This window comes from Anarhichas minor, unplaced genomic scaffold, assembly GCF_050575085.1.
Source record: "Anarhichas minor isolate MPS153535 unplaced genomic scaffold, ASM5057508v1 ptg000045l, whole genome shotgun sequence".
NCBI lineage: Eukaryota > Metazoa > Chordata > Actinopteri > Perciformes > Anarhichadidae > Anarhichas > Anarhichas minor.
In genome coordinates, this window is record NW_027466491.1 from 6338101 (window position 1) to 6356948 (window position 18848).

The following is an 18848-nucleotide window of genomic DNA, read 5'->3' on the forward strand; positions in this document are numbered from 1 at the left end:
ATCGGAAAGATTAAAACTTTAAATGACAAATATTCTAGGTGTATTTTCAATATGATAATGCACCCATTTCATAGTGAATGTTATGTCTTTGCAGTTAATAATCTGACTTGCCGGCTTTTTAGACGATTTGCTTCAAAGTTTTCCCTTATTTACTTTTCAAACAAGACAATAGTTAATTAAAAAGTTACTTGAGTTCCACCAAATGTGTGTGCTCGACACTCCCACGTGACACAGACACACACTTGAGTGGTTCGCACTGAAATTTCATGCAGATGAAAGTCGTGGAGCACACACATTGACATGCTATCTTCCCACACACAGCGTTTGGAATAGCAAGAGGCCTTGCTGATGCACTCTCCATATTCTGTGATCCATGTCAGTCCTACTCACACACACACACACACACTTCTCCAAACACCCAGAGATTGTTTACTCCCCTATCTCTGCACTTTGCATATGCAAATAGGCCCTAAAGGAGCTGTTCGCTTGGTGAATTAGTCACTCAGTAACCAGAGATAACAGCAAAATTTCCATTAACTGTTTGAAAATGTCTTCCTCTATATGTTCAGACAACTCAAATTCTAAGAGGATTTTCACAACTCGTCAATACAAAAAAAACACTACGAATACAAAAACGTGTTCACAGAAATACATAGGAATATCATCTTTGGTACCGTCACGCTCTCACGTTTGTTCAGCTTTCTGGTCAAGAAAATCTGGAGGTGAATGGGATGGAGGTGCAGGTTTTTTTTAGAGTTTGACATCAACAAGATGATTTAAGATAGAAGAAACGCACATATTTAAAGCAAGCCTGCAACATATGATTCTCTTGGCTGACCTATTTAGACGCTTGCAATTAATTTCCTTATCTATCTGGGTCTGTTGACTTTCCCGACACTGTGACGGATTGTACACAGAAAACTGTAACAGGTTATTGCTTTATAATCTCAGTAAGCGGAGGAAGAAAATAGCTGCTCTCCGGAGGCAGCTGAAAAGCTTATGTATACATCAATAACATACTTCATAAGGCTGTGTTTGCCATTGTTGCAGAGATCGTACCACCACTGATGTCAACATTTTTGCCAGGATTATACTGGGGCTCAACTGAAAGACCACTGTCCCATTGGATCACTTACAATTGGATTAGTCAAATCAGAGCTTTGACTTTGGGTTGTGTTCCTCATTAATCCCAAACTGAATGCTGTAATGAATAATTGATATGTAATTTCAAAAATAGGTCTGGAAGCAGTAAAATATCACTGAAATATAGAAACTTTCACCCCAAATAGCAAAGCATACACCTTCACAACTCAAGGAATAACTTTGAGTAAGCAAATTAAGGCAAATAACTCTGAAGGCAATGTACATGTTCCCAGAAGTGTTTGTTAACTCGGTTTCAAAAGTCCAATACAACACTTTAAATCTCCAGCCTCTTTGAAGAAGCATTCGTGTATGAGCCTTGATCACAGCCAATTTCGCTATTCGTACTTTCCCCACACCAGAGTTTTTTAACTCTGACAGTAATTGGCTCAGATTTGCTCTGAAACTATCTGGTAAACAAGGCCTCCCTCTCTGAGGATCAGAAGGTTGGCACTCGCCGCCTAAGCATCCAAAACTGTACATGCACACACACACACAAATAAGCAAACTCTCTCTCGTAAAGACATGCATTTTAGATTTATTTTCATTAGAATCAGCATTAGCTCCCATCAAAGTGACCACTCATCCTACTCGAGTTCATATGCGCAAGAGGACAAGGTTTCTCCTTCATGAAATTCTAATTTACATACATCCACACACTCATTATTTTCAATGTGCCATTTCACTGGCTAATTATAGAAAAATACATTGCCCGTTAAGGTCTATTGCCTGCAGAGGGCTGCAGGAGCATGCAGACTGAAGGGGGGGGGGATATCCAGCTTCTGAGCAGTCGGGGACTGTGTCTGGACCACTGAGTCTTTAACCAGGGATGTAAATCACTGTTTAAGTCGGGATCATTTACACTAAACCACTCATCATCCACTTCTACAGAGGGCTGTGCTCACAGATAATGGCTAGAAAGAATACAAACGGCTGCAAAACGCAAGGAGAAGCACTATTAAGAACATTTTATGTTTTGGAATGCTAGGTGCACTTCTGTGTGGATGAATGAGTGCGCAATTTTAAATCTAAGGCTTGCAGATGGTTTCAGGCCGCTCATATGCCAGAGCCTGCCTTCCATTGCTGCTGTGATCCAAAGCCCTGAATACTTAGCATTTGTCGCTAAAGTTATGGAATCTTATACGGATGGGTCACTTTCACTCCACGCCATCGGGCATTCTGATAACATGCACTGGATGTTCTCCCTCCTGTCCCTTTGTTCAAGGTTGTCAACACGCTCAGCTACGCTTTGCATCTCCCTCTCGAGCAGTTGAACTTATTCAGAAGCCGCCTCCGCAAACAAAATTCGCTGCCGAAGTTTTTTCAGCTATTTCCGTGAGCCTGCAGCGGCTGAGGTAACAGTCTCAGATTTAGAAGATGACCTTCAATTTATACTCCACACTGAGGACAAAGGACAGGATGTGGTGTACCGGTCTCTCTTGCAGCTGTTTGCTCCTCCACACCTGCTGGAAGGCCAGTCAAACTCTCGGTGCAGTTATTTTACTTTCTTGCTATGTTTTTTTTAACGGCTTGGTCTCTGAACAACTCAAAATGTTCTCATCAATGCTCATAGTGAGGTTCTCTCTACCTGCAAAGCTGCCGTTTTACCCTTTGTGTGCGATTGTGAGCACACACACGTGGGCTGATGGTGTGCGATCAATTAGCAATGCATGCTGCACATGTGAGAGCACCTTTCCTATCAGCAACCTCTCACCTGTGTGTTCATTCATTTACAACACGGAGCCATTCACTCTTTTTATTTCAAAGTTTCTGCATGAGCTCCTCTAAAAGCTTTCCTGTCTGCATTGGAAAAAGGGAATATAACTGATCTAAAATGAGGGATGCACGTGAACAGAGAACACATCAGTGGTTCAGCACAGCCTTCGCTGGATTGAGAAAAGAAGAAAAATAAGACCAACGGAGAGATCACACGGCTAATGAAGGTTCTGCTGGAGCCGTCGGTGCAGTGAACCATCTGCTAATGATATGGCTTTCATCTCGATTGGCCCATTCAGGAGCATTAATACACATGCTGAAACCACTAGAACCACGAACATGCACAGAAAACACTCACACACACACACACCTTCATGTGCAAATGTATAATTCACATTCAAAAGATCTCGTTCCTTTCCTCCGCGTTCACCTGCTTGCTCTTGATTATTCAAAAACACACACACACACACACACACACATTCTACTGAATTGAAACCATCTGCTGGAGCTTGAATTCACGAGCCTGCATAACACGTCCTCCAAGAAATGGGTATCACGGTCACCATGGCAACATGTTCCCATGGGCCAAACAAAACCGATCTGCATTTGAGACTTGCCATGTTGTTCCCACTCCTGCCAGATAAGAAGCAATCATTCTAAATGCTTTGTTTGTGCGGTGTGGAGATGAATCTCTACCATGTACTCCACTCCAACTAATCTGGGAGAAATGAGGGGAAGATGTCCGGTGATGTTTTTTTGCACAGGTTTTACGCCGGGAGTCTGTGTCCTTGTGTGATTTCATATAATCCTGTCTGATTTCCATAAGGCTGAGTTTGGGTGGAGCAGACATGGTAATCCAGGACTGGACTCCATGGATTATGCTTGGATTGTCTGGGCAGCACAGTGGGAGCAGATTGAAGCTGTTTTCTCACACATGTAGCCTCAGAAAGAGCTTGGGGTCGTTATTGATTTGAATCGTCATTGGTCAGTTTGGGTAAACTCCCCTCAGGTTTTGGTGTATTACACAATGAGAGTAGTTTGGGGTTCATGTCCTGTGGATGCCCCCGAGATTCCAGACCACGCATATACGGTCTCAAAAAAAAAAGACTTAATTGTCCAAAACTATGAAAATGGTTCTTGCACATGTACCCACACAACTAGAGTACAATCCCTTAAGGTTTAATTCACTGTTTAAAGTATTTATCTTTACTTTTGGGTTTGTGCCATATTTCCAAAATCTGTACAATACATTTTGGGCGTGACAGAATTTGTTGCAGGTCTGTCAAAATGTGTACAGCAAACACTGAGCCATATTGTAGGCTGTGACTCAGGGAACACAGTGCAGGAACATCGTCAAAACATTAGCACCAGCAGAAAGGAAGCAAGAAGGAACACTTGGCATACAGCAGACAAAAGTCCCTGGTAACACCAGCATTACTAGTTTTTACAGCAGTTTGTCAGTGCTTGTCTGCCCTTCAACAGCTGCGGTGACTTTACAGTTAAAGGGCCAGTTGGAGCCTCAGGCTACAATAGCTGCCATTTCAAGGAAAGACAGCTCATCAAGATGGATAACTGGTAACGGTTAGTGTGTCAACTTTGCCAACTTGATGCAAGAACTAAATGTAAATGTCCTACTGGTATTTTTTAAAAGAGGGAAACAATAGTTGATCTTTAAATTGAAGGTCAGCCTAAATTAAATTAAAGTTGCCCCTGTGCTGAGAGGCCCACATTACTTTTAATCTACTATAGCAGGAAAGGAATTGGATGATTTTCAGCTGTAGCCCCGCAGGGCTAAGGTTTCATTAGTCTGCAATCATACACTGACAAGTGGGGTAAATTTTGCTTTACTTCAATGTGAAAATGACTTGCCACAGGCATGCTGCTTAATAAAACTGCCATCCCTGTGTTCAAAACGGCATGCTTTATTATTATTATTATTAATCTGTTTTCATGTCGGGGCATGTCTGCCGCCTGCAGAGCTGATGACAAAAATATCGCAGAAACTTTGATCTATGAACTATGATCCAAATAATCGCGTATGCCCAAGATGAATCGGTTACCCTAAACATGCACCCCATTACAGTATAGCAATAATACAATCTTTGTATTATTTCTCAGAACAGAATATACTTGCATACGTTACAAAAAACAAACCAGAGGATCCACGTAAACCAATTGTAAAGTGACAATTTCCACATTTTGTTCTTTGTCCGAACGACAGCCCAAATCCCAAAGAGGTTGAATTTACAGTTAAATTCATTTTACAAAGCAGATAATTATAACATTTTGGCCGATGGAATCTGTAATATTTTGGCATGACAATGGATTCATTGATGAATTAAATAATCAAAATTGTTGTCAATCAACCAACCAGTTAATATACTAACCTCTTTGGGACATAATGCTATTAGGAGTAGTTTGTTGCTACTCATTTGTGCAGCAAATGTAGGCCTCTGTGGCAGATAGTTCAGTACTGTGTGCACTATGAGCTGTGTGAATCATGCCGTGGTGCTGCTGGTGCTCATCATATACACTGACTCAGATATGCCACCACTTACAGTAGATGTGTCAGCGTGTCGTCCTGTGTGTATTTTACGCTGTGACAAACGACGGAGCGTTCTGACCCTGTAGATGTTTGCATGCATGTGTGGGTTGCGATTACAAGAGTGTTTGCACATGTTCCTTTTTTTTTTAAATCAGCGGACTTCTTTGTTCACAGGCCGCCTCGCTCCTTCTCCGTGTCTTCGTCTCTTCACAGGTCTTGTTGTTTTTCAAGACAAACTGCAGTTGAGTTTTCGTGGGAAGTGTGACCTCCAGGGGAGAGAGGAGCTGTGTGCGTCGTGTCGAACCTTCTCACAAAGAGCTGCGCGCCGCTCTGATTGGTAATTGCAGGATGTATCTGAGCATGGAGCCCACCCACTCTTCGGCAAAACACATACCAAAAACACATGCTATATACTGCACCCCCACGGAGGATGCATACAGGCTGGTCTGCACGTGCACACACACAAACACACTCTTGTTTATCACCCACAACAGTCCCCAACAGTTTCCTCGTCTGCCGACCTCACATCTCGCGACCACATGCGTCACAGCCACTGTAAAACAAACACCTTTTTATCCCCAAGAGATGTGACTCAAGTCCTCCAGTAAGCTAACTCAAAGCCCTGGAAACGCAGGTTTTGCAGTGGCATGTCTCAGCCTGCCGAACACAGAGCCGACGAAACCAAATGGAGAAAAGTCACCACCTTCTTGTGGCCTCGCGTCGAACCCAAGAAATGTGTCCGTGTGGGTTTTATTCGTTGAAACGCGCCTACACACCAGGGGTTATGTCTGTTTTGTCACGTCTTTTGCAGCTCTGATACTCTCTTTTGTGTTTATAGTCAAGACTGCTTTCATACAAACTTTCATACAAATGAAACTGTAGTTGGATGTAAAATAAAGGGAGAGATTTGTTCCCCTTGTTCCATTGTATTTAAAAAAGGTCAAAGCTAATAGGGCAGAATACTGGAATTTTCCAAAGACGGGATTTGAGAAACATTAAAAGCTTTACATGCAAATATGTCTGAAAAGAGGTTAAAGCTAGTTTAAAAAGTGTTTCCCTCTAAATATGATTAGTCTCTATGTGCTCTCAGTCTGCCTTCCTAATTGTATCACTCCCTGTTGGAAACATGAGCCAAAGTTTCTCCCCTCAACTCCTCACATGTTTGTCAAACTTTCTCACAATCGTGTCTGTTCTCCCTCTGTTGTGTTTTTCTCCCCCATTCACTTCCTCATAGCGTGGGCCGCGCGATTGGTCAGAGGAGGTGGAAAGTTGGCCAATGGGAGGGCAGTTGCCAGGCAGCCTGTGCCTGACTTGGAGGCAGCTGGAAGCTCACACAGCTGTTCCATTGAAAAGCAGCAGGATATAATAACAAGGGCCCCTCTCCATGTGTGCAGACACACAAAGACACACAATATAGGCTGATTTGGAATTTATGGTAAAAAAATGAGTCGGCTGCACTACTTTTTTTTTTTTGCTGGCATCTGTTTTACAAACATCAGAATAATTTACATTTACACTTTTATGTCTTTATCTTTTCTTATAATGTGAATTCTTTGCGTGTTCTTTGTCTCTCCAGATTTGGTGAGCTTCATGGTAGAGCATTAGGCGAGAGGACATTGGGATGTTTTTCTTAACTTTTTTTTTCTCGCTTTTCTCACTTCTCGTTTTTTATGCAGGGCGAAGAGAACAAGATAAGTTTACCTTATTAAACAAGTTCACTCAGCTTGTTGTTTTCAACATCGAGTTAATCGTTGAGTCTTCGTCTTACATAGTATCCAATAGATGTGTTGGTTTTTAATGAGGAATTGAAAAATAAAAATAGAGATACAGATTTATTCATACAGGTTGTCGTTTGCCTCACATGTGTGTTTGTTTGTGAACTTTAAAACTGCATTAACTGGCAAATACTCCTTTGATCCATTATTGATATAAAACGATTGATTAGATCAGCTTAAAGTCCTTTCATGGCAACATGCCTGTAAAGCAGTGGTCGTATTATTTCACAAAACATCATCTGAACGTTTTATTTGTCACAATGTACTGAAAGAGGAAATCTCAAGTGAGAGACAAAACACATCTCCACAGTAACTCTGACCTTGTCTATCAGTCCACGTCCCTGTTTTGCAGCGTGACAGATTGCTTAATAGCACTGGAGAATAGTTAACTGGGCCCAATGAACCACATCACCCAGCAAAACATTGTTTGTCCATCTGCCCCGGTGTCCCGCTGAAACAATACAACCCCTATATACATCCTGCACATATTTCCACCCACGTTTCTCACACTTGTTGCCTCCGCAGAATACAATTTCTTCGTGTGGAGTTGCCTCCACGCTGGTGTGGAGAATAAAGACACAAGTGAGTTTAAACAGTGCAGACCAGTTGATCGACTGGGCTGACACATGAGTCCTTGTGACATATGGCGAGCCTCCTTCTGGCTGATGGCATCAATAATCGGCTAAGCGCACAGACATTGAGCAATATCATCATTGTGCTCTAAATGGAGATTTCCGCAAGAAATGAGTCACTCTGGAGGAACAATGGAGCAATTTAAAAAGGACAAAAGGAGCCGCTCTGCTACAGCGCTCCTGTTCTGCTCCTGCTTTAGAGAAATATGTGGCGGCCAAATGTAAAAGCAACCGATAATTGTTGCTTTCACAAGAAAAAGAGAGAAAAATTGTCTTCTACATGGGAAACATCAATTGTGAAGATGTTTACAAAGGCCATAAAGTTGGCAAAGAGAGGGGTCCGTTTCAGAAATGGGTCTTCTTGGACAAAAAAAAACCACTAAGAGATATATTTTCATATTCTATTTAAGTTAATGAAATTATATTCTGCCCCGCTTCCACAACCTATTGACTACTTGTTCTTTGTCCATGTCCAGCCAGTCTCTTCTGGCCTGACCTTGTTATGATCAGCCTGTCCTGCCTGTGGATCTGCTGACTGAAGGTTACCTGCAGGTTAGATAAGCTTCATCAACACCAAATAACTTATAATGCCAGTGTGAGCCTATCGATTTCAAGGGACCGTTCACTCATACTTCAAAGCCGAGTGTATAAAAAGAGCCTAAAAACTGGTCTCAATTACGATTTCTCCTCCTCTTCCAGCCCTCATCCCTCTTTTCTCTTAAGCTTCTTGCTATGTTGGATTTACTGACACACAAGAACTCCATACTTGAACAAAAACACAGGTTTAAATTGGGGGGAGCTATTCCAGGCGGGGTTAAGCCAACAGTGTTGTGGGGCCTCCTCTCACATGACTCCCACCCTCTCTGGAGAAAATATTTGGATGGTCTCATGAAGAAAAGTGTCTCTCTCTTTCTCATACAAACACAAATCATTCGACTTACATTCCTCTTTTATTTTCACTTTATCTCATCTTGACACAGATGTTCATTAACATTCACGTCAATCGCCCAAAAACATTAACCATCCCGGACAGTGCAAGTCTCCGTTCTGCTGCCAAACACCTCTGAGCTGGAACAGTCGATGTTTGTTAATGTTTGCTTTAACCTGAGTTGCCTGATAGCAGAGCTATTTATATGTAAAGTGACAACTATTAACGAAACTACAGGGACTGAGAAGCACACATGGACAGTAGGAATATGGTCGAGAGCAGAGGGAAGAAAGTCCATTTCCATTGTGTGCCGTTTGTCCAGGGAGTCACGCACTGCACACAATGTGGCTCTGACGCTCTTAGCCAACAAATTGATCACAGTCTGTGACCTTTGTCCTTGGCCCTTGTTAACCCTCCGCCGCCCACCGCCGCCGCCGCTATACTCCCAGCAGTCAGGCTCTGAGCAGATGGGATAGTTTGGGGGAGGGTTTATTTTTACACAGCCGTGTTGTCACTCAAGCCTTCTCCTTCTACTGCCTGCATTCACCACTACCTCATTTTACTGGATTTTCTCCTGGATTTGTGCCCTCCAGTTATATAATATTGATGTTTTTTTGTGTGTTTACTGTAAATTAGATCTTGTGTTCTTCCAAAAAAAAAAAAAAAAACAGGGCAAGCAGTGTTAATGTAGTCATCAATTATCAGTCCAGTTACCATAACTTACGATCAATACACACCAGAGGCTACGGGGCTCTGGACACAAAACAAAAATATCACACCAGTACTCAGAATTACTCATTCTCTCACACACACACACACACACACACACACACACACACACACACACACACACACACACACACACACACACACACACACACACACACACACACACACACACACACACGTAGCCATTCACCCCAAAACCTCATGCAAATTCCACACTTACCTGCCCTGGCTTCAGTCTTTTGGTGACAAACTCATGACACATACCTCACTTTGAGTTTCGTCTTCACCACCGAGGTTACTTTTTGTCCAGCGAGGCCAGGGGACAGGCTGTGAATAGATCGTTTTCTAGTGTCGATGCCACAAAAAAACAGAACTTCAAATGAACTTTTAGGGCAAAAAATGATCATAACCCAAATCCTAGCTTTTCACCACTTCTGTAAACACCACGAGATACCCTGTACCGATTCAAATCAGTGACCTAGTTGGAAAAATACATTATTCTTTGTTCATTTTATGTGATTTTGGGGCTTTGCCAAAGAATAAAAAAAAAAAAACCTACTGGGGTATGGGCAACTGGTGAGGCTGCTGGGCAGCTGTCAAGGCATGTGGATGCACTGGGGAACAACCATTCAACTGTGGAAGGGATTTAGCTAGAAGGCCAATGTCCAAACAGACAGATTTTACACCATGAGCTCTGACTGTAAAATGGATTTGTTAAGCCTTAGATGAGGTATGAAACCCTGAGAGACAGATAAAGTGGCTGTTTACCTGAATGTAGTTGATGGGAGGGTAAAAAAAAAAAGCAATGGTCTCTTACAATTTTGCTCTGACACAGGAGATATGCGTCATTATTTGTGTTAAAAGCAAACGGCCAATTTAAAACCACAAAATTAACATACAGTCTGCCTGCATACACTGACAAACACTGGGGTATTTTTATGCTAAAACAGCTGCAGGTTTAATAAGAAACCACCCCCACCTTTCTCATTCTCCCATTATTGCTGCTTTTCACACCCCCTCCCCTATACATTACGTCACCTTGGACAGGAAATGAGATGCCACAGCTCAAGGTGTTAAGAGATGTCTTCTTGTGGGCTTTTATTTGAGTCAGTGTCCTTTTCCTGCCATTCAGTTTTCATATACATGTGATTTTTCCTTTTCACGGAGAAGAAGAGCAGAATCGATTTGGACACACAGACAAAATAATAAAACCCATTTGCTGCATTTTCCCATGCGACGTTATGCGATATAAGGCTCTCTCTGGGCAACTCATACTTATGCGTGGGGATATGCTGCCTCTCTGTGGTCTTTAAAGGCATTTTCACACTCCATGTTCTGCACACTAGAAGTCAGCATTAGCGCATCTGTCTATGATCTGTGTTTGTGTGTGTGTCTGTGGAAGCACAGATCTCTGTTTTACCGAGCTGAATGGATGAACAGATCAGCTGTTTTAGCATCAGTCCATGATCCAGATTTGAAGTGTTTACTCAGCAAAGTTTTCCAGATAACTAAAGTAAACCTGCATCTTGTTTCAAAGTCCTGATCTCAAATGTATGAGCCAAGAAAACTGTGTCAAAAATAATTTATACTTCTGTCACTATACCAAAGCTCTGGGGATAAAACTATGTTTATGCAAGTTGACACTGTCTTGGCTTTGTGAGTGTAAGCTCTTCCATGTATCTGTGTTTGTGATACAGATACGCATCCCCAAGCAAAATGACAGCGACGCTCGGCCTTGTGTACGAGCTGACATGATGCACGACGTGACAAAAACAAAAGATCACAGACAAGAGCTTGATATTCTCAGACCCAGTGGGAATGTAAAAAAAGAGCTTCTGATTTCTGGAACTAGATGTACACGTTTTCAGGCAACATGAATATAGATGGTGCAGCTAAGAAGGAAAGAAACGTCAGTGGTGTCACACAGTACTTTCTCGTATGTTTTAAAAGTAGATGTAACTTGTAGGAATCAATTAATTTTGAAGGCTGCATGGATAGTAAACCTAATTAGTCTAATAAATAAACCGATTAAAGGACTGAATAATTGACGTAACATTTTGATAATGGTGTACTTGTGTAATTCATTTTCCATAAACAAACGCACAACATCTTCTGGTTTCAGCCTCTCAAATGTGAGGACTTGCTGCAAATCTCAGCAGAAGAAATTGATACTCGCAATCAAAACTCAAACATGCCTTGCTTAAGTTTTGACCTCACCATAGAGATCAATGAATGGGTCGTTATTTCCTTCAGTTCTTAGCTTTTAAGCACATCTGCAAAGGCCACTGAAGACCTCGTATTATTTAAAATCTGTGACCAAGTTGGAAAAAAAAAAGTTCTTTTAATCATTTAAAATAAATGAAGAGAACATAATAAAACACAGCCAAACCTTAATTACAACAATCACTTTTCTATAAAGTCACTCGTTAGCATCAGCAGTTCCCAGACTTCCTGACGTACAGCAGATTATTAGCATAAGGGTCAAAGGCCAAGCAGTACCCAGGAGCTATACTTGTCACCCTCATATAACCACTGGGATGTTAATGTCTCCTCACAGCGGGGAAAACAGTAGCCGCTGTAAAAACCAACCGTCACCTCTGACCCCTCTTCCCCTAAAGTCGCCCGTCTTTCCCGCTATTGATCCTTCAGATTCCGCTGACGTTGAGGGTAAGTGTGACAATCCTCTTCCAGATAAAGGCATTTGAGGAGTCACTGCCTGCGGCTCAGCCAGTGTGTGTGTGAAAACTCTCCATACAGAGAGGGCCACTCTGTCATTTAAAGTCATCTGTGTGCGGTTCAAAGGTTGCAACCATTTCTTTTGGACTCTCTCAGTCCGTACAGAGAGGCAGGTGGAGGGTCAACTGGATAAATGCAGGGACTCAGCTTTGACATATAAAGGAGGCTGCAGGTAAGCAACGCTCGCAAATCCGTCTGAACAATGAAGTCAAATGTCTTTTGATATCTTGTGTTTTTGTTGGACATTGTATTGACTCTCCCCACACTGCTGTGTATTTAAAGATAATAATTTCTAAAACCTTTGTTGTTTCTTTTGAATATGTAAGTGGTAACCCTTCACTTTGACTCAAACTGAGCTTTCACATTTGATCAAGGTGACAAAATACAGAAATTATCATTATTACATCAAATAGGTTCAGGATATATTTGATATATTTATATGTTATGGGCTATGTCTGAATATATATACTCCAATTGAAGTCACTCACAAAAATATATGTTTGACATTACTCACACAGGACCATCTAGTCTAATCATTGACAAACTATTCATAAAGTAGACATATTTGGGAGGGGCTTTGCGGCGGAAATATTTAAAAAGATATTTTTTACAGAAAATGTTGTCCTTTACGAGCTCATTCTTAATATATTCTGGTCTTTTTTTCAATGCCTTCCAACAGATACAATGGAAATGTTCACACTGCTGCTTATGCTCCTCACAGTTTCTGGTTATTCATTCGTGTTGCAACCCGGTAAGTACAACATCAGGCCTGTTTGACATTTCAAGCCTCCACCTAAATGTACTTATAAATTATGTTATAGTCTAATTATTACAGTCCTACAAACTACAGGTCATAAACACTCGCATGCTAATTATTTCATGAACATTTCAAAGGGAACGCAGACTTTTGTTATGCTATGTCGCTTGTTAGCAGCTTGATTTTGTTTTTTGCATTAAAATAGTGTTTAATTTTTGCAGGATTTGTGACGGGTACCTAAGTGATCTATGTAAGCTGTTGCTCTCTGTGTTGTACTGTAGGACTGGAAGTCACCCAGATAGCTGGGCTGGACAGAGACCACCAGTTTGAGATGAGGAGCGAGCATTTGGGAGATGTTTCAATACCAGTGGAAGAGAAAGAAAATGAGGGATGGAAATCAGAGCAGGAACCAAGGAGTGAAGGATTGACTCCGGAGACGAACCCAGAGAAGAAGAGGACGGCTCTGGAGACATTTTCCAAGATGTTGATGGAAGAAACGAAAAGAGCTGGCATTGTGACAGATTTAGATTCAGATAAAGAAATGGAGAGGAGAGAAGATGGACTCAATCTGGTCACAAAATCAGAGAAAACAGAGTTAAGTGAGGAGACGGTTAAAGCAATCCTGACAGACACGATAAAAACAGTCAATAGTCAGAATGCGTGGATACAAGAGAATAAGAAAAGTGATCAAGTGGATAAATCGAAGCAAGAAAAAGTGGAAGAGGAAAGAGAGAGCAGGCTGGTTGCAGATATTATTCTTCACAATGCAACTCGAGAGGAAAAGATATTTACTGTAAATCAAGGAAAGGTGGAAGAGAAAGGAGGAAATGGAGAGGAAGATCACACGGTAGTTAGCGATCTCACACCTCTTTTAAGCACATCCTCTCCTCAGCTGGGGGAAGAATTAGTGATTCCTGCCACAATTCAAATTATCACTCAGTCTCAAAATCCTCCAAGTTCTCCTCCTCCAGTTAATCATCATAATGTCCCTCAATCACAAGTCTCCTCTCACCCTCCCTCCCCTTACGCCAAAGTTAGTCCTCGCTTCCTTCCTCCATCTGTCACTTCGCCAAATCCTACAGCAATCAATCGCATCTCAGTCTTCACAGTGCTTCCTGGTGAGGCGAATGAACTGGACGTTGAGGCTAGCCCACATTTAGAGGATGTCATGGTCAAAAATATATTGTTTAAACCTGCACGGCAGGAGCTACAAACCACCGTGGTTCAACCAAAATACATGACTGAAAATAACCCCAAGGTGCAAGTGTCAACACCAAAACCCCAAAAAGCAACGTTTATAACCAAAGAGCCAAATCCAATGCCAAACTCAAATGAAAATAATCACATGGTCGGGCTTAAACCAAGCGTGACTCAGCCCAGAACAGTTGAACTGATGGAAAATGACAGCAAACTAACAGTGAGGCGAAATAAAGCATCTTCTCCTCAACCACAACTGAGCAAACCTTCAGCCAGACCACAGCTGACAACTGACAAAACACCTTCAACGAGGCCAACGAAACTCAACAGAAGTAGTCAAAATAAGACCATTAAGAAATCCAAGGAAAAGGAAAGGAAAAAGAACAATAAAACCCAAAAGCCCTCAAAGAAGAAGAAGCTCATCACGCCAACGCACTTTCCTTACTTTAAGGATAACTACTGTCCTCCTGAATGTGCCTGCTATGGAAGGTAATTATCAGACTAAATTGATTTGAACAATGTATTGCAACAAATGTCTAAACTACATTAATAACAATTGAAGTTGATTGATTTATTAGTCAGGCTTGAGATTCACTGATTTTATGTTCTCCAATCAGAATGTTTTCTGTTTTATATATTATAAATTGGGCTTTTGAATAGTCACACAAAACGATCAACCTTAGGATGCAGCCTTAAGCTCGCGATATTTACTTTATAATGCTAAATAAATATTAAATAAATAGTTTGACATGTCTTCAGAGAGTTTGATTGATTAATACCATACAAAAACTGAAATGTAAAGATTACAAATTAATGTTTTCAAACATTTTCACTAGTGTGTGATTGGGACGTTTGAAGATCAATGCTTATACTCGTTATGTATTGTTTTCCAGAGTGGTCCAGTGCTCAGACAAAGGCGTGGACAAGATTCCTTATGGTATTCCTTATAATGCCCGCTACATCCTCCTCATGAATAACCACATCAACAGCATCCAGCTGGACCTGCTCAGAGAATATGTCTCTATGGAGTTCCTTGTGTTGAGCAATAATGGGCTCACAGATGGTTCCGTAGAGGGAGCTTTTGAGGGGATCCCGGCTCTGAAGCGCCTCTACCTGGATAGGAACCTCCTGGACAGCGTGCCAACTGATCTTCCAGTTTCTCTGGAGGAGCTTCGTTTGGACAATAACCGTCTGAGTGTGATGTCTGAGGCAGCCTGGGCCCAGTGCCCAGGCCTCTTGGTTTTGAGCCTCAGCAACAACAGCCTGGGAAATGGATCTGAATGTCTTCCCAATAAAGTGCTCTCTCCTTTGTACAACCTGCGCACTCTGAACCTGGATCACAACCAGTTAACATCGGTACCTCTGGGCTTACCACTGTCCATCAAAGAGCTCTACCTCAAAGGGAACCTCATTAAGCACTTCCGTGGAGGAGCCTTCAATGGGATATCAGAGCTGCTGGTGTTAGACTTGAGTACAAACAGACTGACGAACAAGGGTCTCCTTCGAGAGTCCCTTCTAAATGCGACCCACTTGGAAAGCCTCAACTTAGAAGGGAACAGACTAAAACAAGTGCCACGACACCTTCCCCACTCACTGAAAACTCTAAATCTGGAGGGCAACCGCATATCTTCCGTAAAGAAAGCAGCTTTCGGCACCTTGAAAAACCTCGAGCACTTGGGTTTAGCAAGAAATAAAATCTTTAAAGTGGCTCCAGGGGCATTCAGGACATTGCCCGTTCTGCACCAGTTAGACCTGTGCCACAACAACCTGCGCCAGGTGCCCAGACAGCTGCCAGATGCTCTGCACTCTGTAGCGCTCAACCACAACAAGATTCAATCGGTGCCTCGTGATGCTTTCTGCTGGGGCAATAAAAGTGCGAGTCTCAGCGGGCTTGTACGAGTGCAGTTGGAACATAATCTAATCGATATGGGGAAGTTAGATGCACAGGCTTTCAGGTGCTTACGAGGATTCCAGGTGGTGCACTTCTACTGAACCTTGGTTGCCTGATATCAGATATCAAACGATTGAGTGCGAGATTGAATTTATTGTGTGTAACCCACCCAAGCCTCCCTGTTTGACTGCTTTTATGACATCCATTCTCACAGAATGTCTTTTGGGTTGGAAAACAATGGATTACATGCAACAAGTCTAACCATGATATCAGTAACCACATGTGATCTATTATGGAATGTGCTGGTGGTTTTCTCACGACCATTTTCCAAAAGCAGAACCATTCCAGGAATAATTTCCAGGTTTCAATTCATTGCAGCAGCATTTGTAGAAACTTGCATGCGATAGGTAATCATAGACACATCATCATCATCTTTATTTTATTTATTTAATCCATCCCTGGAAATTTGAATTGTTGGCTGTCCAAAAGCATTTGTGTTTCATTTGACAAAAAATGTAATTGAGCGTGCTTATAATAAGACATGGATGATGTGAAAAAGATGCGAGTTTGGTCTTTTTTTCTCATCATAATGTCAATTTCAGATGGGTTAAGGGTTCCTCTCTGCAGTTCCACCAACAAGGGATGCTGCTCGCACTTTGGCAAAATAATTTACATGTTGATGTGAGAGGTTGTTTCGTTCTCAGGCACATTGACGGTGTCTGAGGGGATTTTCATACCACGGGGAAATGAATAACTCCCTGTGACTTTGGAAATAAATCTGAAAACTTGCTAAAATTGAATTTTTGGGAAAATTGCTTGCAGTCATATATAAGCCACACACACATTCAAATGGTTTGAATGTTGTTAACTTTATATGAAAGTGAAGTTCCTTATAGCTTATCCAGATATGTACAAATAAGTACATTTTTTTTAGAAAGTTAGAAAGTTCCTAGATTGTGGACCCATTATTGTCGAGGCTTTTTCTCCTTTGTCTGTGTTCATATTATTTCCGTATGAGCTCATTGATTGCAATCACCCCATAGAATCTACATGGGACTTGACGCTGTGGTGTAAATATTGTCAATTTGATGTGGATGAAATAAAGTTCTCTATAATCGTGCATGAAACAAGCTCTGCTGGTTGTAACATGGTCAACAGACACTCATTTGAGTGGCATGATAAGCTTGTTCTTCTGTAAATAAAAAACAGACTGGGCTTCTAAACGATCGGTGCTGCTGCAGGAAAGTTCCTATATTGGGCATTTCTTGGTTTGTCTTCGCCCACATAAAGCTTTCTATAGAAAAGCCTGAACAACTCTTCTGAGGTATTCATATAGAGCATAGGACAGGTGATTCCAATCAGTGAGCTATCAGCTTGAACACAGATGTAAACTCCATAGAGCGTTTCATCAGCCACGTGTCCACATTAAAGGAAATAGCAAACTAAAAATAGAAAATATCTGAGTTAAAATGGTAGAAGTAGAAAAACATCTGGATGCAGACATTAATTAAGAAATAAGTTTACAGAATAAAACAGAAATACATCCAAGTCATCCAAGTATTTAAGGTGGAGTAAAGACAGTTTTGAGCTGAGAAAAGGCTTCAAGGAAACAGCAGACGCATAATAACATTTCAAAAGACACATATTACAGCCAAGTGCCAATTCTTACATTAAAATGAAACACAATTTGCTGTTTGAGTTTTCCTCAAGTTGGTTTTTATTTGAGTTTTCCTTTGTTTGTGCCATAAACCCCTGGCCGGTAAAACATGTGGATAAAACTAACTGGCAGGAGCGACAGTTTAAAGTTCCAGATTCAGTTTTCCCATGCTGACAAATGGACACTGGCCTAAATATTCCACTGCAGAGCATTTTTACCATTTTCCATAAACAATCAGTTAAGGTTGACGTTTTTCCACCGTGTTTGTGCAGCAATGATTCCCTGGAGGATGCGCACGAGAACAAGAACGTCGTTAACTTGTCAGGATCTGTGCAATGTCAAATGAAGAAACGGCAAATGGTGACGTTATGACAAACAAGAATAAAATTGACCTGAAATGTCTGTTAAGTCCAGTCAAAAAGTTAAACAACTGTCTACAAATCTGCAAGGTCAAATGTATGATACAGAGGTATAAAGAGCAATAACGATGAGGAATATGAAAGTACATGATTGCCTATTTCATGAATAAAGACAAATGGGATGTTTTTATTGTCAAGACTAAGATTGTGTTTATTTGCTAGCTTATACCCCTGGTAGTTCCTTGTTTTCTCTCACAGAGAAAACAAGCAGTTATAGGTCTCCGTAAGCATGTTAATATAACAGACTTAAAATGTAAATGTAAAATGTAAATGTATTGTTTACATATTATCCACTAGATGGCAATAATGTATAAGGAAATAGTTTTGAGGCGTAACGCCTCCTGTTTTTAAGGTTTAAGTGAGATACAGAAAATATTTGAAGCTTGAATTTGGCTCTTTTCCAGTTGCCATATCAGAAGGTGAGGCATTAAAAAAACACATGCTTCAGGTTTGGGGGATAAAATACATACAAATATATCCAAATATATATTTAAACACTCAGCAAAGCAAGCGCACACACAGACAGACATGAGTCTGCATGATTCACAGAGAAGCGAAGATGTTAGTGGACTTATTTTTTGCAATAACGTAAGAGCATTCGACCTTATCACAGGGCTAGAACAAAATCTACATAAGAAACAAAAAGCAGAAGGAAGGCTAAAGTGGAGAAAATGCATCAGCCCACATGGAGGTGCTTAGCACTTTTCTCCCTTTTTTCCCCCCCTC

At 41.3% G+C, this 18848-nt stretch overlaps 1 protein-coding gene across 2 annotated transcripts; it reads left to right on the plus strand.

Moving 5' to 3' along the window:
• Positions 1 to 11649: 11649 nt before the first annotated feature.
• LOC142971194 (uncharacterized) lies at positions 11650 to 16888 on the plus strand. Of its 2 annotated transcripts, none has more exons than XM_076111844.1 (5): positions 11650 to 12132; positions 12268 to 12373; positions 12881 to 12952; positions 13240 to 14644; positions 15049 to 16888. In XM_076111844.1, the coding sequence occupies exons 3-5, from the start codon at positions 12886 to 12888 to the stop codon at positions 16145 to 16147; spliced, it is 2571 nt and encodes an 856-aa protein (XP_075967959.1). In that variant the 5' UTR covers positions 11650 to 12132; positions 12268 to 12373; positions 12881 to 12885; the 3' UTR covers positions 16148 to 16888. The 2 variants fall into 2 exon arrangements, with proteins under 2 accessions (XP_075967959.1, XP_075967960.1); XM_076111845.1 differs by having other exon boundaries at positions 12298 to 12373.
• Positions 16889 to 18848: the final 1960 nt, after the last annotated feature.

Excerpts from the sequence above, each read along its gene's own strand:
- LOC142971194 (XM_076111844.1), top strand. The coding sequence starts at position 12,886 with ATGGAAATGTTCACACTGCTGCTTATGCTCCTCACAGTTTCTGGTTAT. Across the intron at positions 12,953-13,239 it reads TTCATTCGTGTTGCAACCCG|GACTGGAAGTCACCCAGATA; the intron begins GTAAGTACAACA and ends GTTGTACTGTAG. Across the intron at positions 14,645-15,048 it reads GAATGTGCCTGCTATGGAAG|AGTGGTCCAGTGCTCAGACA; the intron begins GTAATTATCAGA and ends ATTGTTTTCCAG.